The sequence below is a fragment of the Megalobrama amblycephala genome, linkage group LG20 (assembly GCF_018812025.1).
Source record: "Megalobrama amblycephala isolate DHTTF-2021 linkage group LG20, ASM1881202v1, whole genome shotgun sequence".
In the NCBI taxonomy this organism is placed as follows: Eukaryota; Metazoa; Chordata; class Actinopteri; order Cypriniformes; family Xenocyprididae; genus Megalobrama; species Megalobrama amblycephala.
The window spans coordinates 20,486,065-20,508,694 of record NC_063063.1 but is presented as its reverse complement, the minus strand read 5'-3'; the positions used below and the strand labels follow the sequence as shown (position 1 = coordinate 20,508,694).

The 22,630-nt window shown below is 38.4% G+C and overlaps 1 protein-coding gene across 3 annotated transcripts in view; it reads left to right on the top strand.

Moving 5' to 3' along the window:
* LOC125256014 (dynamin binding protein) overlaps nt 1-22,332 on the top strand; it is a 58,739-nt gene extending 36,407 nt beyond the window's left edge. The window contains exons 1-14 of one of the 3 annotated variants that reach the window (XM_048171642.1): nt 283-2,130; nt 11,018-11,214; nt 11,302-11,401; nt 11,491-11,638; nt 13,431-13,448; nt 14,918-15,117; nt 15,232-15,362; nt 15,455-15,559; nt 15,684-15,815; nt 16,688-17,020; nt 17,125-17,304; nt 18,485-18,683; nt 18,776-19,440; nt 21,100-22,332. In XM_048171642.1, coding sequence (XP_048027599.1) covers nt 450-2,130; nt 11,018-11,214; nt 11,302-11,401; nt 11,491-11,638; nt 13,431-13,448; nt 14,918-15,117; nt 15,232-15,362; nt 15,455-15,559; nt 15,684-15,815; nt 16,688-17,020; nt 17,125-17,304; nt 18,485-18,683; nt 18,776-19,440; nt 21,100-21,285 — 4,275 coding nt within the window. In that variant the 5' untranslated portion in view covers nt 283-449 and the 3' untranslated portion in view covers nt 21,286-22,332. Of the gene's footprint in view, nt 1-282; nt 2,131-11,017; nt 11,215-11,301; nt 11,402-11,490; nt 11,639-13,430; nt 13,449-14,917; nt 15,118-15,231; nt 15,363-15,454; nt 15,560-15,683; nt 15,816-16,687; nt 17,021-17,124; nt 17,305-18,484; nt 18,684-18,775; nt 19,441-21,099 lie in introns of those variants that run through there. The other 2 variants (XM_048171640.1, XM_048171641.1) reach the window with 2 other exon arrangements.
* The last annotated feature ends 298 nt before the right edge of the window (nt 22,333-22,630 follow it).

Sequence of the window (22,630 nt, the reverse complement as noted above, 5' to 3'; positions counted from 1 at the left end):
AATGCCAAGTTTAAAAACATCTCAAAGAAGTTTGTGGAATGAAAGAGGATAATGCTCCCTCCTCTTTTGTGAAGTCCAGCCTGTGTTTTCGTGCAAACAGAGACTCCAGCCAATCACAGCCTCCCTGTAATCCATTCATGTGACTACGTTCACTGATTAACCCTAAATGCCTCCCCTTTGCCTAGTCTCTGTTGTTGCCTCTTCCCTCCCCCACCTCCTTCCCTCTCTTCCTCCTATTGGCTGGGTAGGCGGAGAGAGAATCACAGAGAGAGATTGAGTTTCTCAGGTCTGAACCAGACAGTCCTGTTCAGTCAGCCGTCAGAGAAAGAGAGTTAGAAGGAGAACAAGAGTTTGAGCATGCCTGACAGAGACCTCTACATCTGGACCTGGAATGTGAAAACTGGGGAAGCTAACAGAGCTTACCCTGTTTGTGGAGTCCCACAGCCATTATGAAGGGACAGGTGGCTCTAGGACACCCTATGTCATTTGCCCCAGTGCCCTGGGACTTCAAGAGGCCTCCTCCCAAGAGAGGTAAGAGCGTGGAAGAGTTGGTGAGTGAGGGCTGGGAGAAGGAGAGATGCATGCAAATGCTGCATTTTCAACAGCAGCAACAACTTCAGCAGCAACCAGTCATGTGCCCACAGGACTTCAGACCTGTACCGGGACACTGGGAGCCTAACCAAGCCTACCTCGGACAAGCCAATGGGTACCGTCAACAATGCTGGGAATATGAGGACTGGGACAAGTTTCCTTACCAAGAAGTCCCTCCCCAACAGTTTTTCTATCAGTCACCAGAAGCAGTCTACCAGGAGCCAAGGATGCCACAGGAATGGACTGGCAATCACTGTTTCTATCAACATCGAGAAGAACTGGATTACTCTGAACACAGAGACTTTGCACAGAGCCCAAGGAGTAAAGAACGTCCTGATCATGTGACCCGGTACCACTCTTGGGAATCAGAAGAGTACTATGAGGATCGAGAGCCTTATAGTCGCAGAGATCGGTATGCATACAGTGTCGACCGTGAAAACCGGGACTACTATGATAAGGAGACAGATAAATGCAGAGATGCGGACCGCAGAGCCCGGGATTACTATGACCATAAAGAGCTGGATAAGTATGACCGTTATAACCGCAGAGACAAGCACTATGACATTAAACATCAAGAACACTACACTAGAAAAAATAACCGGTACAGATATAGAGAAGCAGACCACTATGACTCCAGAGACAATTACCAGTATGAGCGCTATGATCGTAGAGAGAAAGGCCAGAGTGATGACAGAAAAGGGGACCGCTATGACCGTAGTCACTGTGAGGAAGGCCGTAGGAGAGGCGACAGCTACCAGCGTAGAGAAAGGGACTCACTTGATCGAAGAGACTATGAACGGTATGCACAAAGGAACGGAGATTACTGTGACTACAAAGAAAAGGAAAAGATCCGCAGTGACTTTAGAAAAGATGACTACTGTGACCATAGAGAAAGGACAGTAGACAGAGATCTCCCTAAACTAGATGACAAGGACTTGTACGAACGTAAAAAAGATGACCACTATGACCTCAAACCAAGAGACCGGTATGATTACAGAGTAAATAGCCAGTCTGAGCAGAAGGATCACTATGAACTTAAGGAAAGAGACTACTATCAATACAGAGAGGGAGATCTATATGATAGCAGAGAAAAAGAACATAGAAACTACTGGAAAGATGAACGTTATGATAGTGGTGTTAAAGACTGCTATGAAGACAAGGGTTGTGAGAGTGATCAGTATGACCAGAAAAGCAGGGAGCGTTACAGAGATCTAAGGTCTAATTCAGTAGAACAGAAACCAGACAGTAACAGTATTGACCACAGCGGTGGAAGACACTGCAAGGAATGGGAAAAGGATGTTTATCACAAGCAGACACTGAAGGAGAGAAGGTCGTATGAGGATCCTGTTAAACCCACTTATGACCACAAGGACCAGTACAGCGATCACCTGGGTTCAAAAAAACTGGATATGGAAGGTCATGGCCGGACACGGAAGCCTGTTTATGTGGGTTCACTGGACAGAAACAGCTTCTATAGGAAGACGGCACCCAGCTCTCTCAGGAAGTCAGAGTTTGCCACCAACAGGAAAAAGAAACAAGGTAAAGCACATCAGTACCATGACAATAAATCTGTGAGGTCAGGGTAGGGGCAAAACACACCTTGAAGTGGCTGTGGGTGTTCTTTACGTAACAGAATGAGTCAACTAATGATTTTTGAAATGTCCGCATGGATATAGCCCATGTTTTTAGCTAGCTTTTGTCCTTGTCCTAGAGCTCCAAATCAATTCAGGAAATGCCAAAAGTGCTGATTGTGTTGTCACCATCTTAATGCATAGGTATGCAAGTCTATGAGACTGCCTATTGAAGCTGTTAGTGTGGAGCAGAGTTTCACGTTTTTTTTCCCCTCAGAGGTGAACTTGGAAACTTAAAGGGAGGGGGGAACTTGTCCAACGGGTTTGATTACTTTTCAGAGTTTTTGTTGTCCGTCTCTTATCCTCCTCGTTCTCTCTAGCTCTCTCTCCCTCCCTCCCCCTCCAGACTTCTTTTCTTTTGTTTGACAACCGCTAGTGTTTAATGACACTGTGACATCAGACAAAGATAAAAAAAAAACACTTAAAAATGTTCAAAGCCCAAAAGCATCAGATTTTACATTCCCTTTGCCATGAGCTTTACATTGCCCTCAAAAAGTATATCTGTACTTTTTATATTTGTATTTTATATTTTTTTGTATCTTACTTTTAAAGCATAATATTTGCAAAAAGATTTTTAGTATTCAGCTTTTTGCTCGTCCTTTTATGTCAAATCACAAACCAAGTGGCATCCACAAATACATGATGCTAAACTTTTCTATACTACTGACTTTTTCTCAACTAACTTAACTTTTCTGAGACTTTTAATTAATTAGTAGAAGTATTATCGAAAGTATTAAAACGGGTACCAAGACAGAATAACTAATTCATGGAATTAATACAATGATATTGCATCTTCAGTATGACTGGGGGGGCACTGTATATACAGTTTAAGTTGTGTCTACTCCTTCAGGTTTCACTGACAGTCAAAAATGGAGGTTCCTCAGTTATAGCAGCTTAATCAGTATAATTAGATTTTTAGCTTCGGGTGTCATTGTTTGTTATTGTTGTCAGTGATTGGTGATGGGTGCTTGCAGTGGGTGTCTCAGTGGGAGATTCGTCTGGCTTGTGTCATGTCTGACACAGAGCAGGTGGTCAGTTCAGCCCAGGGTAATCCTCTATAACCTAGTTCTCCAGTCAGCACCTCAGTGGGGAGGAGGAGAAAAAGAGACTCCAGGGGAAATCTCTGGGACTAGGATGTGCTTGGTACCAGATCCCTCCCCCCAATCCATATACCCTTCAAAGACCCCTTGCTATTGAGTTTGGGGCACTGTGAAGAGGAGGCCCAGGCTGTCCCAGCCTGACTCATAGAATGAGGTTATCTTTTTCGAGCTTAACAAAATTGTACTCCTACTCTGTTTTGGCTCATATTCACTTTTTCTTATGTTGTAAATGTTGCTGTTCAGTAGCAATTCCTTGAGAGCTGCATTCTTATTAGCAGAGTTAAAAGTTACTAAAAAAATGTACTTCACTACACTTACTAAGTAATTCCCTAAAAACAGTATAACAATAATATTATTATTATCTTTAATACTTATTATGACTAGGGAGAATATCTATTAATGCCTAGTGTTAAAAGATCACATTTACTAAGAATTTTAGAGGTCATTTGGTATTAATGTATTAACTTATTTGTATATTATCAGCAGTGTATGTTGGTGTGCCTTTAGTCGGTTTCTTGAGTCGCCTGTTGCTGGTCTTTGTAATCCCAGTGCAGCTGCCCATGCCAGTGGTCTGGAAGGGGATTAAGTGGAAACCTTCCACCAACCCTCACACAACGTTTGTACAACTTTAAGTCAAGGGCCAGCTTGGCAGACAAAAGCCTCAAGTCACAGGCTGAGGAGGGAATTAGCTAGTTAATATAGGTCAGGAGCTCTCACACATAGCCTAAATAACAAATGATACGTTACTGCTCATTGGCACACACTGTTGCTTTTGCCCTTGACTTACTGCATTTTAAACTTGAGACAATATATATTTACCAATGAGTTCAGAGTGATTTTTCCTCCAAGTACTGAAAGTGCTATTCTCTTCGTTTATCAGCACTCAGACACTGACACATCTGTGCTGTTCCAGATATGAAGGGTCTATGACAGTGGGCATGGTGATCTATAGTAGTAAAGCTCTTCTTTGTGTAACTGAAGAGGGAGGGCTCTCAGTGGAGCCGTATATCACGTCTTCATTTTGTGCATAAACATTGTGCTTTGTCTCAGTGGGCCCCCTGATAAAAGACCCCGAGTGTTAGGATGCATGCAATTACGTAATTTCTCTTTAATGCTAATCTCAGCCTGTTAAGGGGATTATATACGACTAAATGACTTCGACTACACCAATATGTACACTGAGTCATGAGCATGATCTTATCACATTCTGTGAATCGGGCTTTCTGTGGAAAAGAAATGGTATTGTGAACCTGACATTCAAGCATAACATCAAGATTAGTCAGGTTAATGGAGATTTTGATGATGTTATAGGTGATGAGTCTAGAAAGGTTCTACAAAGTACAAGCAGGTGTTTTTTAACTGAACTGTGAAAGAGAAGATAAAACGTTACACTAGCCAAACTAACTTTGTTGCCAGCTGTTTGATAAACAGGGTGACCAAATGTTTTCACAAGGTGAAAATATGCCTAGTTTCAGCTGTTCAAGCGCACTCAAGGAGGTATATTCATTAGCACTCCAGTTTATCTCAATGGCGGCAGTTCGGGTAGCACAAGAACCCCCAGAAGTATGTGATTTCAACTCTGCCATCTTTGCTCATGTGTGCTCAGTTCTCAGTTTTTAGTTTTTGAGCTTGTCAACTAAGCCGTAAGTTTTCTGTGACTCAAGAGTGATTAGTTACATGGCATTGGCATCATGACAATGCTCATTTACTAATGGCACCACAGAGACTTGCACAATCCCCAGCCCTTTAGTGAAGTCCAATTCAGGTTTCACAGTACTGGGTTAAACTTACTACAGTATATAAAATGTAATATAATGCATATATTTAGCAAAATGCTCCTCTAAAGGGTTATTTTTTTTCTAGCTGGTTAACGAGATATGGACAATGAATTGCTTTCCTGAGGTAAATGTAACATTATGTAAAATTGTTTACAAGCTGTTTTTTAATTGACACATTTCCATGGTTGAAACACTGATTGAGCGTTTACATGAGAGTAAGTTTCTTTCAATATACCTTCTGATGTTCATTCATGTTTATTTTGTGCTGTAGTAAAGAGAAAGACATGATCAGTTCATGTGCGCTCTGCCGCTTGAACTAGCCTGTCATGAAGCCTTAATTAAACATCACCATTTTATTCAATGATTTAGGCCCTCCAAAACTGTTTCGGCAAAACCTAAAATTTATTTTCAGACAAATATTTTTAGTTACAAATAATTTTAGTACACCACTAATTTTTATTTTATTTAGCAAAAATGTCAATGTCAGAATATGTAGCTACTTTTAAATGCCATCAGTGGAAAACATGGTTTTATTGAACTTAAGTATCTATTTCACTGCAATAATGAATGGATTGCCTCAGAAAGAGTCTAAAACTCTTCGATAGAGTCCCACTTGACATTCCTGTTCACAACTTCGTAGATACATTAGATATGATCTAGACTTGCAAGGCCACAAAATTTCATCTATTCACACTCTTATTAGCAAACAATGGCCGTCTTTATTTACATTTCCAAGTAAGGTTAGGATGTTTTGAAACACGCATGAGTCTGAGAGGATGTGGAGTGGTTAATGGAATGCTTGCTCACGTTTATTACGGGTGTGTCACATCCCACACAAATCAGACATCTGACTATGGCAAAGAACTGGAATGTGAACCTACAGCCTTTTGAACAACAAAACAGTTGAAAACAGTTTCAATGACGCAGATTTCTGTGGTGTAACTCAAATCATTGGTAAAGAATTTTTAGCCATGTTTCTGTTCTTATGCAATACATTCAAAATTATTTTTCTTCAATTTCGCATATGCAGAATTTGAACAGTCCTTGTAAGCCTTGTAAGATTCGCGGACGACATCCTTTAATTTTCCAAGCCATGTTTACTTCGTTCTTAATTCTGACTAGTGCCATAAATCTGTCAAAAGGGCTGGATATTTGTGGATTGTGGCACAACATGCAGCTTTCGCTCACATACTATGCGTCTCGCTCTCACACTTACTCTCTCATGACAGTTGTGAAAGGTGTCCATGGTAACTGGGCGGTCTTATGTGAACTTTGTGTTGAACACACAGTCCTGATAATTCATGTGACCTTAGACTAGAAAGGGACAAAAACAGCTCTGCACAGACCATAAAACACCCTTCAGTTTCACATGAATAACAATGTTATCAATTCATTTTCAGAGTCATAAAATAGTTTGCTTTCTCCGTACCACGTTTGTTCTTGCAAAATGACCTAATTGTTTTACCTTGTAGAATAATATATCGGACAGGCCTCTTTATATGCATTTGTTTGCTGATTTTGGCGTTTTCAATATCATCCAATAAATTTGCTGACTGTATCAACAGATGTTATAAGTATCATATGTATGAATGTAATATGGCATATAATTCTATATAATATATATGTAGTAAATATCAACTGAACACTAATCATTTTTTCATTATCTCGATACACTTCAAAATTGGCGCCCACCTGCTTCCCTGGTACACCTGAACAAAGACTCCCACTTTAAACAGAAACAGATTAAGAGTACTGAAAGGCAAAGAGGCCTTGGCATTGAGAGATCCTCAAGATCTTGATAGAATTCAGGCTCAATAAGGTGGGGCCGTGCCCCAAGTAGCTGGTCACTACAAAAATGTGGAGTAGACCTCCCTAAATGAAGAGTGTCAGTGCAGTTTTTTTTAACAGCATCAGAATCCAGGTCCAGGCTTTGGTGTGCGAGTAACTGTCTCTGTGCTCGCTCAGTTGTGTGTAATGGTGCAGGTTCCCATGCATTCAGATGGTAATGCGGGGACAGAATGGAGTTTGTGTCTTCCAGAGAGAGTCTTCCCTGTTGATACAGTGGGACGGAGCTATTCCACTCAGCTTTAGAGGAATGCACCGCCTGTGACCTCTGGTGTGTGTTTGTGTGTGGCAGTGAAGACGAGGAGTGTAACAGGTGGGTGACGTCTTAGAGGCCCCGTCCTGTCTTTGAGTGCTGTTGAGTCCCCGACACAGAAATGGCTGAAGATCTTTGCTGCATAGATGAATTGAAATGTTCAGTGTTAGGGTGTAATCAGTGCTGGGTTCATGGGGTAAAGGTGTTTGTGAGAGGAACTGTTGTGTGGTTGTGTACGCTAGTTTACACCTCTTGGCTTTGTGTGTGAGTGTCATGTTTAGTTTGATTGTCCATGGTTGTACTGAAGCCTTTTGAGTTTAAAGACTAGTGTTTTATGGAGCATGAACAATGATAGATTTATGATAATATAGTGTGTTCCTGTGACTTGTTTCAACCATTAAATAACTTATTAAAGTTTCATATACAGTGAGGGCTAAAAGTCTGAGACCACTAGTGAAGATTCAGCTTTTGCTCTGCAAATTTCTTTCATTTTATATATATAAAAAGTTTGGGATCAATAAGATTATTTTTAATGCTTTTAATGAAGTCTCTTATGCTCACCAAGGTTGCACATTTGGTCAAAAAATACAGTAATATTGTGAAATATTACGATTTAAAATAGCCGATTTCTATTTTAATATATTTTGAAATGTAATTTTATTCCTGTGATGGTAAAGCTGAATTTTCAGCATCATTACTCCAGTCTTCAGTGTCACATGATCCTTCAGAAATCATTCTAATATGCTGATTTTCTCCTTAAGAAACATTTATTTTTATTATCAATGCTGAAAATGTCATTCTTTTTATGAATATGAAGTTCAAAAGAACAGCATTTATTTGAAGTAGAATTTTAGAATTTAGAATTTGTCATTTAGTATTAAACTTGATTAGTTTATTTCAGTGATGAATATAATTTTTTTTTATTGACCCCAAACTTTTGAACTATATAGAGAGAGAAATGAAATCTTTTAATTTATTAAAAGATTATTAAAATTCTATGAATTTATTAAAAGTTAAAAAATATATATATATTTATTTTTATTAATACATTTGCAATTTATGTTGTAAAACAAGGTTCAGAATTGTTTAGGGTAGAGTATTTTTTATGAGTTCAGAGTTTTAAACAAGCCTCCCCTTTTTTTTTTTTTTGCCATCCTTGGGTCTGCATTTGTGGGAACCATGTAAGCAACACATGGATTGCATTGGCTGGAGCACGACCCTGGAAGCAGACCAAACATAATGTCACAATCAATTATGTTAACAGAAAGAGAAGCCATTGTGTATGTGTGTGCTGGGTCGAGATTACCCTCTGCCATTCACCAGACCATGGCACACATACAGATGTCTATGAGCTCTGGCACACACGGTCTTGAAATTAAACCTTAGTTCTAGCATGCGTCATCACAAGTGCTATGCCACACACTGTACTTACTGAAGCTTTTTCCTGCTCTCTGTTTCGGTTTCTCTCACTCTTTGTTTCACACATTTACGCCTTTTCTCTCTCAACATTTGCTTGTAAATCACCTTACACCCACAGACCTGATTCATCTCGAGAATTGGTTATATTTATAGGAAACCAAGAACTGTGAACATCAAAAGGTTTCTGTATAAATTAAGTAAAAATACAACTTGTAAACATGCATATAGGAATTTCAGAACAGTGAATATTTTGTTTCAGAATGACAAATAGGGTAAAATATTAAATCTGAGCTTTTCACAGATACTCGTAACTAAATTTTCTTGCCTGCTCTTGTAGGGTCATAACTTCTATAAATCCACAGTATTCATAATAGTTCTCGATCAACATGTGTTTTTCAATGACTGATTCTTACATTCGGGTTTTAATTTGAAGTCCTTGTTCCAAATGTTTTCATTTTAGACTGTCTGAGCTCACATAGTTAAGCTCCATGTATGAGCTGAAATTCTATCCATCTGAATGAACATATTGTGAGAATTTGCTCTTTGAAGATTATTTTGTTCAGAACAATGAATAAGCCTATTAACTAGATGTGGGTCACAACAGGTTGCATTGTAGTGGTAATATGTGTATATGTATGTAAAGTAGAACGATTAGTACATGGATGAATGATGCTGTATAGACCAAACTATTTTTTTTTTCCCATCTTTGGTTAGTATGGGCCACACACTTTGCATCATGTTGTACAGTGTTGTAAAAGGATTGAATAGTGCATGCCTGTTGTCAACAAGTTTGACCACACAGAGGCCTAGTTATATAGAGAGATAACTTTAGTAGTAGTTATTAATATTAAGCCCCTGGTTATATAGTGTGTAATCCATCTTTATGCTTTAATTATATTAACATTATATTAATATTAAGGTATTAATACTTAAATAATGTATTATTGACAATACATTTAAAAAGTTTATTTTATTTTAGATTTTTATTTATTTATTTATTTATTTTATAGTGGCCACTTTGACTCATCCAGACAAATTTTGCTGTCATAGTGTAATTTTATGGTTTAGCAAAAACAACAGGTCAGGCTTCTAACTAATGTAACGTCTGTATTGTAGTGACCAAATGTAAGAATAAATCATTGAATGTGTATATTGTGTCAACTGCTAATCTGAATATTGCGGTGGCATGTTCCCTTTGATGTCTGCGGCCATCACTGCCATGTTTCTCAGAATAGAGGCTCTGAAGATTTCATTTATGGAGAGATATTATGCTGTGACATTTCAGAGGTCAAATGTGCATTGGAATTACAAGACCATTTGAGTTGCGCTCAAATCTCTTATCAGTCTTTACCGAATCAGCAACATAAAAGATTTATTGTAGAGTGATGTCAGAGTGAGTCACCACATCAGATGGCTAAGAAGTCTTAAGCTAGAGACAAGCTAAATTAATCTCTCTATTCCCGTTTTGACACTAAAACGAGGCAAACTCTCACACACTCATATCACAAGAATATACACTATCATAATCGCCCATATTTTTATGCATCCTTTCTTTATTTTGAAACTTGAAGTCATCGTAGCTGTCACAGTTTTATGCATAGTCCCAGACCCCACCTCAGATGCCTCCCCCTTCCTCCCGAGAGGGTCCATGTCTCACTGCGTGCTTTGACAGTCCTTTGTACGTCCATAAAGCACCATCTCATTCAGCATTGTGGGGAGGCACCGATGCATGAGAGCAGATCTCCCTCCCAAACTCTCATGCCCCAGACCCATTTGAGTGCCAGTTCTGACCGAGAAGATCAAAGAGCAGTCAAACCTAACTCCAAGCCATGACATCCTCTGGACGGCCAATGGCAACACTCAGGGCAAACTGCCTTCTCTTTCCTATTCTTACTGGCAGCTTAATCAATGTGTCCCATGTTCTTTCCTCATGTTTTATAAATGAGTGTAATCCATTCAGACTGGTGTGAAATCTTTTATGTCTGTTCTGGCAAAACTGTCTGTCAGTATATCGTTCCGTCTGTTGTCCCATCTATTGTCCCGTCTGTCTGTCTGTCTGTCTGTCTGACTGTCTCTATCTATCTATCTATCTATCTATCTATCTATCTATCTATCCATCTATCCATCTATCCATCCATCCATCCATCGTAGTGTAGTGTAGAGGAAAAAGTGTAGTTGACACATTTTAAAACTGAAAGGTCATGAATAATAATTTGATATAATTTCCGCCTAGTAGTTGTAACTGATTTGCTGAATTTTGATTTCAGCAGCCATCAGTTTTCATTCTGCTACAATTGTTCTCACACTGTTTTATCAAAACAAAGCTCTTAAAAATATAATAATTTTTGACCAGAATTGTTTTGTGGTTGACGAGGACATTCTCTCTCTCTCTCTCATCAGAGATGACCCTGCTCGCCTCCCAGCCAAAGTCTCTGGAATCATCCCCGGCATCAGCAGCCACCGCTGAAGACCCTGAACAAAGGATGCTGGAGAAAAGATTGAAGGTCATCGAGGAGCTTCTGCAGACAGAACATGACTACATCAAGGATCTTCAGATGTGTGTGAAGGAGATCATTCTGCCTTTGCAGAAGAAACAGGTCCATAAAATTCCAGCACTCAGCAAGCATGAATGGTGTATTTTATGTAATGAGAACCATTCATTCTTAAATATCCATGTCTTGTAGGTCCAGAATATTGATTTTGATGGTCTCTTTGGAAACATCAACTCTGTTATTGACCTTTCCCGTCGACTCTACAAGACCCTCCAGGACACTGACTCAATAGGTTAGAACAAAAAAATCCCTGAACTCACATTATAGTTTCAGATCAGTTTCCATATTGCAGTTTTAACATATTCATTTTTGTTCATCCAGGTCAAGTGTTCCTGGACTACAAAGGTGAGTTGGAGGAGGTTTACAAGATCTATTGCCAAAATCATGACGACGCCATCTCTTTACTGGAGACCTATGAGAAGGATGAGAACATCCAGAAGCACGTATTGGAATGTCTAGAGAAGCTCAGGTAATTTTCACCGAAAGACAGTCGTTGTTCTTCATGAATCATATACCTTCAGCTCATTGCATGGTGTGGTTACCACTACCAACGCATGTCCAGATCCGGTTGAGCATGTTAATGCTAGTCAAGATTTTTAACCGTGTGTAAAAAGTTGTGTAGGACACTAATTGTGTGTTATTTAACATTACACATGATCTGTTTTAATGGTATCTGGGATTGTCTGTCATGTGGCGTTGACAGAATGGTATAGTAATACAGCATCAAGACAATGCTATAAGGTGTGCTGGCTAAGACTCACTCATGTCATCATTGATATGTCTCAGTGGCTCAGGATCTTGATGAACCAGTCTGTTTTTCACGACTCATCTGATTAGACATAGGATGACTAAAGGCATCTGTGGAATTCCAAAACCCGGAAACATCTTTGCCCTTCTCATTGTCTGCTTTTGAAGTTTTTATGACATTATACTATAGCCTGATTAATATGTCAGATGCCGCATTGAATACTCTGTGTAAGAGAAATGGGATGTTTCTTATTTTAGATGCAAGTACACTATTGTTCAAAAGTTTAGGATGATTTCTGAAGGATCATGTGACACTGAAGACTGGAGTAATTCAGCTTTGCCATGGATAAATTAAGGAATAAATTACAATTTAAAATATATTAAAACCATTATTTTAAATTGTAATAATATTTCACTGTATTACTTTATTTTATTTTTGATCAAATAAATGAGCATAAGAAACTTTTGAAAACATTGAAAAACCTTACGGACCCCATACAGTATTTTGAACGATAGTCTATTTGCATAACACAGAAGCTTTATGTCTCTCCGTTGTTATTGTGGATTAGTAATGCATGGCGGGAGAGGAATGCGCCTCACCTAGTTTCACCACTTTGTTGGTTTCACTGTGTTTAATCAATCGCTACCAGCCTGTTCCTTTAGCGTTATGCATTTAAAAAACTTTATTTGAACTTGCACAATTTTCCTGTGGCAACTGCATTTCTTGACCAGTTTCTTATTGTAAACTTTTTCCAGCCACCTACGTCTTTTAAGCTAGGACACTTCCTGCTAGTATAGAGTTAAGTTTGTTCTTGCTATTTGCTGTGTGTTTTTCCAGATAAAACAGAGAATACAGGGAAATATTCTCCCAAAAGTCCCAGAAATGTTGTAGTAGGGAGTGGGAACATGGTGTTGTTTGTCCTAAGTATCGAAGCATTTGCGAAATGTGTGTGTACTTTGCCAAGACTACAGCTTAGCTTTATTCCAAATTACTCTGAATCCACTGGAGAAATTGCTAGCATTTTGATTCTCTGGCAGGATGTTACTGTAATAAAGCTAGCCATAAAAAAGAGAAATAATCCTCTAAAAAGGTCCTTAAGAAAAATGTCTGGAGTCTTTTATTACTTTTTATCTTCCTCACTTGAGTGCACTAGACTGTGACTGACATTTGATTTTGGCTCTCAGTGGGAGATCAGAGAGGGGCCAGTGGAGGCCCCACAGAGGCTTACTGCTCTCCTGAAGCGGGTCACCCATGGCATGAGTTGCCACGGCAACAAGCGGCTTATTAATCAAGGGCACACTCAAATAGTTTTTCAGTTTCGTGTTTGTCTTGCCCTTTTGCCCGCTGCATTCATGTTCATTGCAGCATAATGGCAAAACATGACTTTTCTCAAGAAAATTTTTATGTGATAAACTCATTAGCTTCTTTCTAATAAGTGATAGAGGTGGTTTAAAACAACACTGTGTTTTGTTCCCTTTTTCTCCTTTCTCTCCTCCTTCTTCTCCCCTGACAGAGGGATATACCGTGAGTGGTAAGTTTAACGCAACTCTAAAGCAACTGCATGTGAAGCGCCTGACTGCATGCTGAACATTTATTAACCTGCGTAACCCTTTTCTCCTTGTGTTCTTGTGTGACCAGGGTGCTTTGTGTGCTCTATGTGTGTTTTGTGGTCGTTTCCTTGTCAATTCTGAGTCATATTCTGACTTAAATGTGCACAAATGAGTAGGGATAGGTATTGAGCCAGATTCAGTTCTGATTCATTGGGTATATTTAAGTTAAAATACCCATTGTGCTTACATATTCTCAGATATAGAAAGAAAAATCTGCCTCTTTTAATGCTATAAATTGTGCAGGGAAGTGTTTCAGACTGATCTTTTTTAACTATTTATTAAAATGACCAGTTCTTAAAGGGATAGTTAGTTCTTAAATGAAAATTCTGTCATCATTTACTCACCCTCAAATTGTTCCAAACCTGTATACAAAAGGAAGATATTTGGAAAAATGTTTGTAACCAAGCAGATCTTGCCCCCTATTGACTACCATAGTATTTTTTCCTACTATGCTAGTCAATGGGGGATGAGATATGCTTGGTTACAAACATTCTTCCTTTGTGTACAGCAGAACAAAGAAATGTATACAGGTTTGGAACAACTTGAGGGTGAAAAAATGATGACAGAATTTTAATTTTTTGGATGAACTATCCCTTTAAGAGTCATTTGTTTGTGAATCAGACTATATTGATTATGTGTAATGTTTTTGATTCACTTAAAAGAACCAGTTGTATCGTTTAAGTTATTTGTTTGTAAATCAGACTACTCTGGTCGATTGTATGTTTAAAAAATCGTAATCATCCGAAAGAAGGTCGTGATTAATTCTGAATTTTATCCATTTCTACAAATTAGATGCAATTTGTGCGAAACAATGATTTTTTTTTTGAGTCAGAATATGATGCAGTGGGAAAATTGGTTCATATTTTAAACCTTTTTTTTTTTTTTTTGCAATTGATTTAATGCTTTTTGGTGGCATGTGAAATGGTTATTAACACAATCTCTGAGCTCATGTTGTGTTACTTTAAGTAATAAACCAATATAACAGTGGTGTTATTTGTCAAAGGCAAAAATATATATATAATTGCAGTGACTTATGTGTTGTTCAACTATTTAAACATACTGTTATTGCTTCATGATGTTTAATCTAAATTAGTTTTCCGTAACATCCAAATCATGCTTCATCTCTGGATTTGGATCTCCTCTGTTTTCATCCCATCAGTCAGAAAGTGCGCACTCTTTGTTAGAATGTCTTAGTAGCCTACTGTGTTTACTGTAACCCTTTTTAAAGTGGTTGACCGTGAGCCATTGGGTAATTGATGGATGAAAACAATGTGTGTGTTCAGTGACCCCAGTCTTCTGTCAGAGGAGGATGAAAAATGTTATCTAGATGAGCATATAAATCTCTCTTTTTCACTTTATCTCCCTCTCTCACCCTTTTGTTCTGTCACAGGGGAAAGACAAACTACATTAATCTGGGTTCCTTCTTGATAAAGCCAGTTCAGAGAGTGATGCGTTACCCCCTGCTCCTGATGGAACTACTCAACACCACTTCAGAGTCACACCACGACAGGAAGCAGCTCGCCGAGGCTGTGGTGTCAATCAAAGAGATCAACGTCAATATCAATGAATACAAAAGGAGAAAGGATCTTGGTATATCTGTCATTCTAACGTTTTATCTATCTGTGGGATAGGATGTCTTTTATCTGGCTGTGCATTTTCTCTGAGTGTGATCCATAACTCAACAGCACCATCTGTTGTCTATAGTGGTGAAGTACCGCAAAGGCGATGAAGACAGGCTCATTGACAAGATCTCAAAGCTGAGTATGCACTCCATCATCAAGAAGTCAAACAGAGTGAGCAGCCATTTAAAGCACCTGACTGGGTTCTCACCTCAGGTACATTGGCACTGTTATTACGACACCATCATTGCTGGACTGGATTTAGTTGAGAATTGGCGTTAACCATACTGCATTTCTTTCCTTCTTAGATCAAAGATGAAGCTTTTGATGAAGCAGAGAAAAGATTCAGACTTCAGGAGAGACTCATCAAATCCTTCATCAGGAACATCTCCCTCTATCTGCAGCATATAAGGGTACTTAACACTTCCCATATATTTCCATTCATTTAGTCAGTTTTTGTTTTGTGCAGTGAACAAAATCACTTAAATTCGGTATATGAAGTAATTTTGCTTTATTTATTTTTTTATATCTCAATAGGAGTCAGCCTCAGTAAAGGTGCTGGCAGCCATCAGTTTCTGTGACATCTACACAGAGCGGCAACAGCAAATGGATCCTGAACGTTTCCAAAGAGCGCATCGATGCATCAGCGACAAAGAGTTCACGGAGTTTGTGAGTGCCAAAATAACTTTACGTTACCTTTTAATTGTAAAAAACTGATAAAGCAGCAGTCAGTCACCTTATTTGGAGAGGATAGTAGAGAGCAGACAGGAAAGCATTGGGCAGAAAGAGGGGGGCAGGATTGGCAAAGGACCTCAAGATGGAATCGAACTCGGGCCGCTGTGAACGCATTTGCGCCATATGTCGGCGCACTAACCACTAGGCTATCGGCGCCAACAATGGTCACTATATTAACATTGCTCATATTTAAAGGGATAGTTCACCCAAAAATTAAAATTATCCCATGATTTACTCACCCTCAAGTCATCCTAGGTGCATATGAATATCTATAATCTGAGATATATTGTGTTTTGAAGCCCAAAATAAATGTATTCATCTATCATAAATATAATCCATATGGCTCCAGGGGTTAATAAAGGCCTTCTGAAGCAAAGCAAAAAAATCCATATTTAAAACTTTATAAAGTAAAATAGCTAGCTTCCGCCAGACGACTGTACGCATACTGCTCAAGTCGACTTTCGGCAAATGAGTAACCCCTGACACGATGTCTGATGCAGGATGTAGTTAAATCATGGGATGATTTTCATTTTTGGGTGAAATATCCCTTTAATTAGTGGTTAGTGTTTTTTCAAACATATTTCTAAGCATCTGGACCTAGATTTACACTTTGCAGATGACAAAACTGGAATAAAACTCCCCATGAGGAAACACTACTCACATTTTTTTTGTGATCTAGTTAGTTCAAATATTAGTTTTCCACCATTAGGCACTGATTTGTATGAAGCACATCTTATGTCATATTGTTATGAACTATATCTTGACTCTTTTTAAATGAGTCTTCATGTCTGTCTGTCTTTGAGCAGAAGGAGAGGACAGAAGACCTAGTCATCACTCCCCTCAACCAGCTGCTCAGTATGTTCGCCGGTCCCCACAAACTGATCCAGAAACGTAGAGACAAGCTGCTGGACTACGACAACTGTAAGGAGCGTGCAGAGAGGCTGAAGGACAAGCGCGTGCAGGAGGAGCTGCAGGCGGCGAGGAATAACTACGAAGCATTGAACGCCCAGCTGCTGGATGAGCTGCCCAAGTTTCACAGCGCGGCAGAAGATCTGTTCACCAGCTGTGTGAGGAGCTTCGCCCAAGCCCAGAGAGATTTCGTTTCACTCACGCTGGGTGAACTCACACCACTACTGCAGGTGAGGACATTGTTTCATCATAATCTACATAATTCATAATCCTGTGATGTTTTCGGCCTTCTTAATTCTTTTTAACTTATTGTTATTTGTTTACATCCCTATAGCTATCTGGTTTTGGTGGCACAGAGGGAAATCTGGTGTCCTTGTTCCAAGAAGAGCACACACGAGTGTTGGATTTACTTCAGAGCTTCAGTTTCTTTCCCGATAATCTTCCCACTACTGTACGCAAGCCTTTTGAGAAGAAGACTCTGGAGAAGCAGAACACCAAGAAGCAACAAGGCCCTGTGAGTTTCCCTAATGCAGCCTGATCCAAAACAGACAGGTCTTCTTAGCAGTGTTATTATCTAAAATTTAAAATGAACTATTAAAAATCTCTTTTGGCAATTAAAATAAAGGTAAAATAAAAATATTAATATTAGATGAAACACTTAAAACTTTTAATGTAAATTAAACTTGAAATATTGTCTTGAAACTAACTAACTAACTGAAATAAAATAAGTTTAAGTACTAAATTTACTAAACTGAAAGAAAAATAATTTAAAACTAAATAGAAATATTAAAAAACTAATAAAAATGACAAAATCAAACAAATACTACAACTTAAATTAAAATAAGATAAAATAAAATTGGAAACTGAAAATATATAAGTACAAAATAATTTAAAATATTAATAAACACTATAAGATTATATAAATAGTGCTAAAATAACACTATTTCTTAGCAACAAAGTTAATTAGTTTCAAATCTCTTCCTTTAACTTTTTCCCCGCAAGCGTTTTTTAAAAAGGTTGCCCGACACGCCAGCATTTTTGATCGTTTTCACCTGGGATCAACTTTCATGACCTCCAGAATATTTCGTTTGTATGAATATCTGAACATGCACTATATACAAAAGAAAGAACAGAGCATTTGCTTTAAAAAAAAAAAAAAAGTTTTATTCTAGCCTTATGCATTCTTTTGTTTTATAAAAAAGCAACATTTTGAACAAAAAGCTGAGAATTTTTTTCCAAAGACTAAAACATGCCTAAGTAATGGCTTTATCATTTTTTTTCTGCTCCTTTTTTTTTTTTTTATCCAAAGATGCTATACTCTTTCAGAAGATGTGTACCCTTCCATATAACAGTGAAAACACGGAAAGCCAGAAAATTCAGTCTATGGCGGGGAAGCGTTGTCTCACAATGACGGGGAAAGAGTAAATCTTCAATGTTTAAGATTAAAAACGGCTTTAACCAAGGTGGTTAGCTGATCAGACTTGACTGGTTTTCCAGTTTTTAGATGTTTTTGATACTTTGCAGCTAGTCTAGAGGTCTAGAAAGGCCAGACCAACAAACCAGCTTAGGCTGTTTTAGGCTTGTTTTTCAGCAGCACAGTCAACCTCCATGAAGAAAAAAATTATTCAAGCAGTATTCTGTCTATTATTCATTGTCCTCTCTTTCTTTTCCTCTTATTCTCTCTGACATTGCAGCCAAACTATGTACTACAGACGGATGAGCACCGAGCGGGGCTTCTGGCAAGATACGTCCCAGAGAAACTCTTCCAGGCTGAAAGAAATTTTAACGCAGCACAGGACCTGGATGTGTCTGTACTGGAGGGAGACATAGTGGGTGTCATCAAGCAGCAAGACCCCATGGGCAGCCAGAACCGCTGGCTAATAGACAATGGAGGTTTGTATTGAATTATCTGTGTATGACTCCCGTGTATGCTTTTTCTAAAATGCATTTGGCTTGAACACCCTTTTTTTTCTGTTTTTCTTTAGTTACGAAGGGCTTTGTATACAGCTCCTTCTTAAAGCCCTACAATCCACGCAGGAGTCAGTCGGATGTTTCCATTGAGAGCCAATCATCAAACGAGTCGGGCTACGGTGGCTCTTCTCCCATGTTCTCGCGGCAGAATAGTAACAGCACTCTGACTTTCAACCAGGACACATCGACCGTCAGCTTCTCAACGGCGGCGGCGACAGCTCCACTCCAATCACACACTCGCCCTAATCAGGAGACCACCCCAAGGAAAAACAGAGAGGCTTCCTCAACCAACTACTCCTCCGCCAATCAGAGGGATTCCCTTGACCCTACCTACAGAAATTTGCCCAATCTCAAAGAACTGTCAGAGACAGCCAGTCGAAATAACAGGGAACTCTCAGAGCCTTCATACCGAAAACCCACCAATCACAGAGACTCTTTAGACTCTGATCAAAACACTCCTACCAATCACAGAGATCTCCCAGACTTCTCTGAGACCGATTCTTGTTCCTCCATTAAGAATTCTAAGAACTCCAGGTATGAATCATCTTCAAGGTATCACGACTCGCGCGGCTCACAGCAAAAACAAAATGGAGACTATTCGGAACAGCAGAGAAGAACACAGCACCCTCCTGAGGAGTATGTAGATCCAGAGCCTGAACCTGAGATTGATGGACACCAGGTATGTCGTATTGTAAACACAACTTAATCACTCCAGAATTCTTACTATGAAATAAACAAACATCTTTGAGTTTTTTAATTTTAATAATTTCAATTTTGTCTTCATGTTCAATTGAAAATTTTCCCTACTTAATTACACCATTTGATCTTCCAAAATGTTGTGTACAAATGAATAATTTTACTGTATAGTAGTTAAAAATGTTATATTTTTAACAATGATATTAAATAACTAAAGGTGCAATGTGTACATTTTAGAAGGATCTATTGACAGAAATACAATATAATAAAACTATGTTTTCAGTGGTGAATAAAGACCTTACATAATGAATTGTTATGTTTTATTACCTTTTTAAAATGAGTTATTTCTATCTACATACACCGCGGGTCTCCTTAGATGTCAAGTCGCCATTTTCCGCCGGCATGTTTCTACAGTAGCCCTAAACGGACAAACTGCTTTACAGAGTGCGTTTGCTTGACTGGCTCAAATGATAACATCTTTGTCCTGTGTTGGACACTGTAACTTCTCTAAAATTTACACACTGCACCTTGAAATGTAATAAATATAATTAAATGTATAATTAAATTACATTAATTGACATTTATGGCTCCTCATATTAATTGGTTCAGTTTTGATTTCACGTCGACTTTAAAATCTTCTATAGCTCCTTAAAGGGTTAGTTCACCCAAAAATGTTAATTCTGTCATTAATTAGTCACCCTCATGTCATTCCACACCCGTAAGACCTTCGTTAATCTTCGGAACACAAATTAAGATATTTTTCATAAAATCCGATGGCTCAGTGAGGCCTGCATCGGCAGCAATAACACTCCCTTTTTCAATGCCCATGAAGCTACTAAAACATATCTAAAACAGTTCATGTGACTACAGTGGTTCAACCTTAATATTATAAAGCAATGAGAATACTTTTTGTGCACCAAAAATAACAAAATAGCGACTTTATTCCACAATATCTAGTGATGGGCGATTTCAAAACACCGCTTCACGAAGCTTTGAAGCTTTACGAATCATTTGTTTCAAATCAGTGGTTCAGAGCGTCAAAATCCCATGATTTTAGTAAACGAGGTTTTGTTACGTCATAAGTGTTTTGAAACTTCAATAGTTCACGTCACTCTGGCAGTTTGATACGAGCTCTGAACCGCTGATTCGAAACAAATGATTCATTAAGCTTCGAAGCTTCATGAAGTGGTGTTTTGAAAGCACCCATCACTAGATATTGTTGAATAAAGTCACTATTTTGTTATTTTTGGCACAAAAAAAGTATTCTCATTGCTTTATAATATTAAGGTTGAACCACTGTATTCACATGAATGTTTTAAATATGTTTTTAGTAGCTTTCTGGGCATTGAAAAAGAGTGTTATTGCTGGCGATGCAGGCCTTACCGAGCCATCGGATTTTATCAAAAATATCTTGAACGAAGGTCTTACAGGTGTGGAACGACATGAGGGTGAGTAATAAATGACATTATTTTAATTTTTGGGTGAACTAACCCTTTAAATACATTTGAAGTTCAACAGTTTTGTATATACATAATAATAATAATCAAAAAATTATAAAAATACAATACAAAATACAAAACATTTAATTTTACACGTCTTTGTTTCTTCATATTTATTTTCCTACCTCATGTTTATTTTCCAGATATATTACGCTCTTTACTCCTTCAGTGCACGGTGTGCAAATGAGCTCAGCATTTCAGCCAATCAGCGGGTCCGAATCCTTGAGTTCCAGGACATGAATGGCAACCAGGAGTGGTGGCTGGGGGAGGCAGGAGGACGGAGGGGTTACGTCCCATCCAACTACATTCGCAAATCTGAGTACACATGAGCTGCACATTTGTACAAGGGAAATCCCCAAAAGTACCCTAGACCACTACAGGTCAACTCATTAAAGGGGAAAACACTACAAAAAGGACATTATTGTGCCTTAACTATAGAGGAGATGCACTGACGTGGTGAACTGGTCATTGCTACTGATACCCTTCATATTGATTTCAATATATAGTCCACAAATGAATGTAACTCCTGAGCGCCTCCTAGTGCTCATAGAGCATGGTGCATGTGGAAATTTAAATAATGGAGTGAAAAAAGATTTTTTTTCTGAGAAGCAGTTCAATGTCGGATTCAATGGTCTGACATGTTCTGCTGTTCTCGGATATTCCATTTATAGTGTTAGCGCTTAAGTGCTCCGTAGAGAGCATAGATCTCATTTGATGTGTAGGAGTGGAGTGGAGGATTTGTTTTGGGCATGTGCGATTCACACTGGAAGGAAATTATGGGATTGATATTCCAGGACTGGCGTGATAGTGATGCTCGTAAGTAAGTGTGCGAGAGAGAGTGAGTGAGTGTGTGTTTGTTTGCCAGTAAGAAACGTATTTGTTTGAGTGTGTGCTGTGTTTTGAGAAGTTGCCTCCCTTCAACTGACAATCGTGCACCTAGAAAAGAGAAAAACAATTCTGTTGGGTATTAATGAATGCGAACAAAACCATTTATGTGAAGTGTTTTGATTTACTCCCTATTGTGGCTCCCAGAAGATAACAATATTACCACTGGTGACCATGTCATATTCCTGAAAATATGAATGAAATGCAAGAGACACTTTTTTATGGTACAGTGTTTTTTTTATTTACCTTTTTACTTTTTGATAGCATTGTTAACTTTGCCACTTGCACTTGAATGCATTTACAAGTTAATACTGACATGTTTTGAGCAGTTGTGAGTTCAAGGCACCAGTGAGCTCATTTGATGTGATGCACCAACAGATGATCTCTGAATATTTATCTCTCATGCTGTATATACTGAGAATGAACTTCTGCACTCCAGTGTCAACTGATCTTGTTTCTCCTCTTTTAAATAAAAATCAGTTGAAAAACAATGCTTTGAGTGTTACATCTTTTAATTCTATGGAGTACGAATGCACCTATGTGGAAATGTTTGGAAGATGAAATGACTATTTTAGCACAATGTCAACTTTAAATGATTCTTTTACATCCTTACAAAAGTACAAAATCTATTTTTATTGTTGTATTAACCTTCATTTCCATTAAACATGAATGAATTAAAACTATGAAACTGACAAATTGAAAGAAAAAGAAATGTATAAATGACTAAAACCTCTCTCTCTCTGTCTCTCTCTCTCTCTCTCTCTCTCTCTCTCTCTATATATATATATA